This window comes from Trachymyrmex cornetzi, unplaced genomic scaffold (genome assembly GCF_001594075.2).
Source record: "Trachymyrmex cornetzi isolate Tcor2-1 unplaced genomic scaffold, Tcor1.1 scaffold16, whole genome shotgun sequence".
Classification (NCBI taxonomy): domain Eukaryota; kingdom Metazoa; phylum Arthropoda; class Insecta; order Hymenoptera; family Formicidae; genus Trachymyrmex; species Trachymyrmex cornetzi.
The window spans coordinates 2,376,289-2,385,404 of NW_017296201.1; the positions used below are offsets into that span (position 1 = coordinate 2,376,289).

The window sequence follows — 9,116 nt, forward strand, 5'->3', positions numbered from 1 at the left end:
GAGCCAGAGATCTACGTCGCACGAGGTAGAGATAACCCGGAGGAAGGTAGATGAAAGAGAGAAAAAACGTCAGCGCGATGTGGCCCGCCCGTATGAGGGGTAATGATCGGCCCGAACCGATATGCGATCTTAATCGAATCTCACTAAACTTACTGCGTGTCTCTCTCGGCTATTTCTCCGGGACGCCGGGGGTAGTGGAGAAGCGTGGGTACCGTGGAGAACAGAACTTGTTCCGATAATAATTTCGCGGCTGGTCGCGTATCGTCGGGATCGTCACGCGACGTGGCGCACCGAACGTACGTACGGCGTGCGCGGGGAAGGGCTTGCCTCTGGCAGGAACGTGCGTTCGTTCGTGCGTATGTGCGTGCGTCTGTGCGTCGCCGTGCGATACGAGATACACGCGCTACGGCCGCGCTCGCGCTCGTTTGTTCGCCGTGCCGTGCCGTATGCGTGTCCGGAAGGCGTAGGGGGATCTAGATATCTAGAATATCTAGATTCTAACGCCGATGCGTCCAAGATGTTCCTAGTGCTTCTCTATTCTTCTTCCTCGACGCCCTCTGCCAGTTATCCCCTCGCAACATCGCTCACTTCCGGAGTATCGACGTTGTCGCGTTTTCATTTATCAGCTTCTACCGATGTACATTTATTTTAATCTTATCGATTTTAATTTACTCTTTTCATCTTTTTTTAGTACTAAGAATTAATCGCTATATTGGTAGAAATGAACATAAGTCGTGATCACAGTAGGGTTTGTGAGATTAGATTGGATTGAAATTTCACCAATCACGAAAAAGGAAGCTAAGATCTGTTTTTTATTACACTGTGTGTACTAGTTCACAACAGAAAGTGCAGCAATAAAAAACAGATCGCTAATATCGAGTTTAGTGCACTTTGCTTTAATTAATTAAATTCTAATCCGATCTCAATTTAAAGGTGGAGTCAAGATCTTATAATATAAATACTTTGAAACATCTAATCGACCAATCGGAAGATAGAATTTTACAAATTGACCAATCAAAGAATGTTTCAAAGCATTTATCGCATCACGTTAATCGTATATCCTTAGGTCGGTATTAATAGACTAGTATTTATAGATGATTCTTATGGTACGTATCCACTGAGCGCGTTACTCGTCGCGTCGTCCATCGCATCACGACGCGAAAGAGAGAAAGAGAGGGATATAAACTTCACTCTTCTCTGTTTCGCGTCGCGTCGTGACGCGTGGACGACGCGACGTGCTCAGTGAATACGTACCCTTATATTAAAAATTGTTTTAGGTATATATAATATTAACCTGCAGAAGATCGGAAACCCCGTTATGGACTCGATAGTGGCCATCTTTTTTGCCACTCAATGACAATTGACAAAACAGTTCTAGCCCTTAAAATAAAAAAATCGATCAAAAACATACTGGTCCTCGGAAGGTTAAGATGTACAAGCCAATCAGAAGGCAGTATTGTAGAATGCCCTTAAGAATCATTTGTTAAGGTACCTTTTTATGCCGACGCTCGACGCTCATTTTTAAACAAATTACGTGATAAAAATTGAATATCAAGCATTAATTTCGATCATGTGACCTATTTGGCGCTAAAAATGAGCGTCGAAGGTCAGCATGAAAAGACACCTTTAAGCCTTAAAATTACGAATGCAGTTTTGATGATCATGAAAACTTGCCCTTGGCTAGCTATCTTTTTAATATAACATTATAACACCTTGCCGGTCATTAAACATTAGGCGGTCCTTTTTCGTTGCACTAGACTGCACTAAAATTTTCTATCTCACTTCTACTAAATATACATCTGCTTCAAATATATATCTATTTCATTTCAAGTGCAGTAAGTGTACACCGTGTTCATCCACAATGAACAGCTCTATTATATCATATAATAATTATAATAATAATACGTTGATTGTATAAACATGTAAGGGGCTCCGCACAATAAAAGGAACTATATAGAATTAATAATATAATTTAACAATATATGATTTTATTTACAACTGTATATAAAATACATTTTTTCTCGGGACAGTTTATATTTGCACAATTTTTAAAAAATATTAAAATAATTGAAGTATTAAAAGGCTTTTGGACTAACGCTTGTTGTCTTATGTGGAAATAAATATACAATTATATAAAATAAAAATTACAATAAAATCTATTTAAAAATTTCGACCTTTAATCTGGTCATCATAAATTGTTGTAAAAATCACTGATGATGATTAAAGGTGGAAACGTTTGTGATTAAATTTTATTGTAATTTTTGGGTGTCACTGCTGAACATAATAACAAACAGCTACTATAATTGTATATTGAGAAATGGGTTCTCCTTTATTCTATGAATCTCGGACAGACCTGAATTCAGGCGGAGCCTTGGCGCCTATCCTTTATTATTTTCGCTCCGTCTCGCTCTACTGAGATGACGGTGAGGGGGAAGCATTTTCGACTCACGAGCAAAGTGTTGAATATACTAGGCCTGCTGTAGTCAATTGTGCCTCAATCTCGTAGCTTTGATCACGCAATTTATCCGTGTACTGTGCGCGAGATTAAGAACAGAGACTACTGTATCTTGTACATATATTTTCAGAAGATCTGGCGAAACGCCAATTAGACACGGTGGCGTCTAATTCCGTCGCGGTCAGCTGAGAATTATAACACGTATTTTTCCACTCACTATCGTATTTCACCGGGAGATCAATATGCGTCTAGCACATTTTTTCTTATTATTCAATTGTTTGTCATTCTCGATATCGAAAAATATCGTGCTAATTATTACGGATGATCAAGATTCTATTCTAGACGGCATGGTAACGTCTTTAATTCTATTTTATTCAAACTAGTTAACAAAATAAAGATTAATAAAATTAATAAAAATTCAATCTAAAATATATTATATGTAGATATATATATAAATTAATAAAGTTTATTTTAAAATGTATCGACAAATGATCCCGCACTAATCATAATAAAAATAACTTCGGTCAAATTGACTCAAATTAATTGTCATTATATTTTGCAGATTATGAGATAAGGCCGCAGCACAAACTTTTGCAAAACGCATGCAGTATCTAACCAGAATCTTTCCTTTCCTCCCATTCCATGGAAAAGAATTTCGATTGGTTAATTCTCTTATGCACTATGCGTTATGCAAGAATCTGTGCTGTGGCCAATACTGATCAAAAGCTTTTTTAGACAAAATTATCAAAAATTATTCTATGCTCTGATTAGAACCGCAATTTCCTAAATAACACACAGAACCTAAAAAATGTTAACAAAGCATTAAAGAAGCGCATATAAGCGTTTTTTTAACGCTTATGCTACAGCAAAATCAATCCATTTTTAGTTTTACGTAGAAACTTTTACAACATATCTCATAAATCTACAAAATATGCGATCACCATCAATTTGACCGAAATTATTTTTATCATATGATTAATGCAAGGTCTTTTATAGAGGAGATGTAAAAAATAATAAAATAAGATTCCAATTATTTTAATTAGAAAACAATTATAGTCGTTTATACTTTGGAAGTGCGTGCTTACCCTGATTTAATTTATAATTTTAGACGCCAATGAAAAATACTTTGAATCTTATAGGAGGTCGAGGTGCTACGTTTACAAATTGCGTAAGTATAAAAAATGCGGACATTATTTCATCATTTCTATTCGGTTTGATGTGTAAAGAAAGAATCTTCGTTCAGTTTGTAGCCACACCGGTTTGTTGCCCTAATCGGGCATCTATTTTGACTGGACGATATCAACATAATCATCTAACGGTAAACAATTCTGTCGCCGGTGGTTGTAATAGCGCGCGATGGCAACAATTACAAGAGCCGACAACGTTCGCTTCTCTTTTGCAAAATATCATCGGATATAAAACGTTTTACGCAGGGAAATATTTGAACCAGGTAGACCCTCTTCAATGATCGATTCTTCGACTAGAAGAAAATTTCGTTTTACGATGTACACGAATGATATAAGCAAAAATAATTTTATTTAAATTTTATATGATTTTTTAATTCAAAATTTGAGGTCTCTAATATAATCGAAGTAAAAATTGGATTTTAAAATTTGTGGAATGGAATTTTAAAATCTTTTTACTTTTTTCCATAATTATTATTTGTGATAATTAAAATAAATTAATACACATGCGATAGTATGGAAAGAAGGAAACTGGCGGTGCGGCTCATGTACCATTGGGATGGGACTGGTGGGCCGGTCTTATAGGAAACTCAAAATATTACAATTATTCGTTATCCATAAACGGTACTGAGAGAAAATACGGTGATAGCTCGAATGATTACCTTACCGACGTGATCGTGAGTATACAAAAATGTTCAACATACAACTGACAGTAAAAAATCTTGTCTGATTCAAATATAGCGAATAAAATTGTATTTGCTATTTTTCCATTTTTTTTTTGAACATACTAAAAAAATAATTATTTTTATGAAACTTTTTTTCTCTATTAAAAAACTACCTGTGAATTGTACATCATTTTGGTCTTCATCGTACACGAGAATTTGAAGCCTTTTCATTTTTTATTGTAATTATTTGAGCTCTATAAGCTTTGTTCATTAATAGAACAAATAAAAAAATCTGCTATATATATATTATATTAATTAAATATATACATATTTCAGAATAATCTGGCTGTAAATTTTATCAAAGAGTACTCCGGTGACCAACCTTTTCTTATGGTGTTGGCACCTCCAGCCCCTCACGGGCCATTTATACCCGCAGTCAGACACAAGGATAAATACATCGGCATAAAAGCAAAAAGAACACCAAACTTTAATATACCCGTAAATCAGGTTACAACATTTGTCCAACATAACAATTATTTTTTTCAAAATATAACTCTGATTCTTAAAGATCATTTTAGATAATACATAATTTATGCTAAAAATCAAGATATTTTATTTATAATCTTATATGCCATGTAATATGGAAAACAGTTAAAGAATTAGAATTTTTTCAAAATATACACATACATATATAAAAATAAAATATACAAAAAAACAATCACGCACAATACATGGTATATAAAATTATAAATAAAATTCTCGGATGTAAAGTCCAAATATAGATTCTTATTCTTGAAAATAGGATAAACATTGGCTAGTTAGGAAAGGTCCAACCCCTTTGCCAGATGATATATTACCGAAATTAGACGACATATACAGGCGAAGATGGGAAACCTTATTAGCGGTAGACGAACTCGTTAAGAACATACACGATTTATTAGAAGAGCGAAATCTTTTAGACGACACTTACTTTATTTACACCTCCGACAATGGATATCACGTTGGTAAGTGATTTAATGGTGCACTAGGCTGGTATACAATCCATTCTTATTTCATCGATTTGAGACAACTTACGACTTTACTTAAGACGGTCTTAAACATAAGACTCGGGCGACAGTACTAACCGGTAGGTACTGAAGTATACTGAACATTAGGAAACAAAGAACCATTAAGACTAAGATACACAAAAACATACAGTAAGATGTAAACAATGAACAGATAAATAATTTTTTGCTACTTCTTACATTATTGCCTTATGATCTATACTATGATTAGCCGAATCCCTTACTGTTTATGTCTATATATATTTTAATAAACTGCATATTCAATCATCGCAATGATCACGCTTTATCATTTATATGACGAGATGGTTCCATGTTTTTGTCGTACTTCCAGTAGGTAGAGCCATCTTAAATTTTGGAAGCTCTACTAATTTTAGAAGCTCGATATATAATATACATATTTTAAACGTATATACATTATACATATTTTTAAATAATATTTAAATATATTTTTAAAATTACTCTCTTGTCTTTTACAGCTTTTACTAATAAATAATATTATATATTTTTTACAAGGTGCATTATTTTTTAATAGGACAGTTCAGCATGCCAATAGATAAGCGTCAACCTTATGAAACAGATATACGTGTCCCGTTACTGATATCCGGTCCCGGAATCGAGCTGTCTACGGTTTCTGCGCCAGTCAGCAGTGTAGATATCTTCGCCACGATTTTGAACATTGCCGGCATGAAATATCCATCGGACGGCACGACATTATTTAATTCAAATCGTAACTTACCTCAAGATCGCATTGTTTTGATAGAATATAGAGGAGAGAGGTCCAACGAGCCATCGCCTGGTTGTCCAAACGACGATTTGAATGTCACGGCAAGTCTCAAATATTAAAATTTTTATTTTTCAAAATTTATGTTTCTTTGAATTGCTATGTTAATTACTTTTTAGTTATGCGTGGAAGAGTTGGCGTGCAAATGTCAAGACGCTGTGAACAACACATTCAGTTGCATTCGCCGCGTTTCGCCGAATTTCAACAATATCTTCTGCGTCTTCGAAGATGATCAGGTACCGTCCGCGTCTTTTAACACTCGAAAGAGTTTTGTGTACTACAGATTTTTGATATCTTCTTCAGAGATTCATTGAAGCTTACGATATGAATATCGACGAGTACCAAATGGTGAATATCGGATACACTATGAAAAAAAGATTGAGATACAAATACAGAAAACGTCTTAAGAGAATGGTGGTATGTCAGGCCGAACAATGCGTTTTCACACCGGGGAATAAATATAAGTAGCATACATTTGTTAATTTCTATTCTTAATATTAGATATTCTTATACATGTGTTATATGTCAAGTGTAGTAAGTACGCGAAACTACATAATTATCATATTTAAAAAATAACGCTTTTTTTTTAAGATATAACTATGTAAATTTATTTTTATTTTTAATTAAATTGTTTTCTCTTGCATATACATTATATTTTTTTATAGTATCGAGAAGTTAACTTTTGAATTTTGAAATTCCAACTTATTTTAATTTCTTACAAATTGAATTCTTGCAAAATTAAAGCGAATTTAATTGTTATTATCTTTTATGAAAAATTCTGATAATTTTTGTTCTAATAGAGATGATAATCTTTCGAATGTAATTTAACTCTCATCTAAGCTCTTATCTAATTGTTTTTAAAACAAAAGATAAATTTACATAAATACAAATATTATTTAAAATCATTTGAAATAAAATAATATAATTGAAATATATATATGTGTACATGTATAGTATGTATAGTATATATATATATATATAAGATTATATTATATATTATATCTCATAATATTATATATGTATTTAATTTATTATAATTTGGAAATTGCAGCTTAAGCGACCAATATTCGCGCAACTTTTTCAGCTTATTTTTAGCTCTAAATTCACCCCTTGAGGTATTGACGTATAATTAAGAATCACCCTATATACTGTCTATTCTAGATCGGAAGTAAGAGCACCGAAAGTTGTCTTATTTCGAATTATTGCATTTATGGAAATCGCCGTCGGAGAATACGCCGCGAATCTGGATATAAGAATAACTCGCCTTGCGCTCGGGAGGGAGGGGCGCGCTCCCCGCGACGGAACTGTTTTCTAAGCAAATATTTTTATTAAAGCCCCGCGGAGAGAGTCTCGAATATCTGAATAGCAATGGCGATATTCGCGGAGGAAAAAGGAGCAGGGATGGAAGGAGGAGGTGGTGGAAAAAAGCCGAGCGTCGAAGACAGAACGCAATACTATATCGGACGTGTACATATTTATATTGCTAAAACGTTTCTGGTTCCTCCAGAGGATTTGCAACGATACGCGCGAAACAACGATTCTCGCTACTCGATATACTTTAACTTGCTCGCGCTATTATTTCACGTGTAAGCGATATAAGCCATTTCGATTCGCGCACAGTACAGGTGAATGTGGAGAAATAATACGGAAAGATGTATGTGATTGTTATACTACAGATGAATAATTAAGAGAAACGAATATGTAGAGAATGTTAAATATAAACGCGACAATTCTTTTATTTCAATTTTTATTATACATATTATTCCATACAACACCAGAAATTTACAGCAATATTGCTGCAATGTTACTGCAATATGTGTATTACTGAAATAATAATCTGTGTGCTGTATGGGATAAATTATATATATTTATTATGTTTTTTGCATATTTATTCTTATAATTATCTTCTAATTATTATTTTGTATATATGTATGAACATATGCATACATACAGAGGACATTCTGTATATGTTACATGACGTACTGTATGTAATATAAATAATTCCATCTTTTTATATTATATATGGATCTTTTGAATATGTACAGGGTGTCCCAAAATTGACGATAAATATTTTAAGGACAGATTTTTTTATCTTTTATATTTAGAGATTTTTCGTTAAAAAAAATATGTTTTTAAAACATTTACTATCAATTTTGGGACCTTATATATTAAAAAAAAATATATATATATAGGGTAAAAGCAGGGATTATGGAATAGCGTTTTTTAAATTAACATTGCTCCGATATAAATGCATATGAAGACTTTAAATTTGCACCGAACTCTTGAGGAATGTTAGCTACAACATCTAATAAATGAAAGTCGCCAAAATTTAAGTCCAACGTCAATATTAACAAAAAATTAAAAAGTGGGAAAATGGGGGGTCTAAAAAATGGGATGTAATATGAAATACCAATGAAATTTAGATCATAGTAATAAATAACACAATAAATAAAGTCCAAATTTATTTATTTATGTAAACTGATTACGAAAAATAGAAAACTGTCCACATTTTTATTGTACAATAACACAGAAGTATAAAAACATCTTTGAACGTTATTACACATGGACAATAAAGAATAAAATTAAATCTTGAATCATTAAATTATGACGTACACTGCTGTTCATTAATCGAGTCCCTCGAGTGTAGGAGGGTGGAGAAGTGTGTAGGTAAGCGTCATCTCATCTACACCCAAGTGCGACTAAAGTGAGACTCGATTATTGAATAGCAGTGTACAATAAATATTAGCATCTAAAATAAACATTATTCACAAGAATCTATTCCATATTCTCAACTCGATATATTCCACATTACCTGCATGTCGTCATATGACAAATAAAGTCTTCCCGTAGCAATAAACAAGTTTGAAATAGCAATTAATCTGCATAATATTGTTCATGCAACATTATTAAAAGCGTCTGTGCAATATAAGCATTAAAAAAAACTTACCTTCAGTTTGTGAGAACACT

The 9,116-nt window shown here is 33.2% G+C and overlaps 1 protein-coding gene across 2 annotated transcripts; it reads left to right on the forward strand.

The window, feature by feature from the left end:
• Nucleotides 1-1,745: 1,745 nt before the first annotated feature.
• Nucleotides 1,746-6,694, forward strand: LOC108758709 (N-acetylglucosamine-6-sulfatase). 2 transcript variants are annotated; one of them, XM_018503786.1, is made up of 9 exons: nt 1,746-1,835; nt 3,564-3,623; nt 3,699-3,905; nt 4,155-4,316; nt 4,641-4,811; nt 5,107-5,308; nt 5,901-6,193; nt 6,269-6,385; nt 6,453-6,694. In XM_018503786.1, the coding sequence occupies exons 2-9, from the start codon at nt 3,570-3,572 to the stop codon at nt 6,615-6,617; spliced, it is 1,371 nt and encodes a 456-aa protein (XP_018359288.1). In that variant the 5' UTR covers nt 1,746-1,835; nt 3,564-3,569; the 3' UTR covers nt 6,618-6,694. The 2 variants fall into 2 exon arrangements, with proteins under 2 accessions (XP_018359288.1, XP_018359287.1); XM_018503785.1 differs by lacking the exon at nt 1,746-1,835 and adding an exon at nt 2,267-2,805.
• Nucleotides 6,695-9,116: the final 2,422 nt, after the last annotated feature.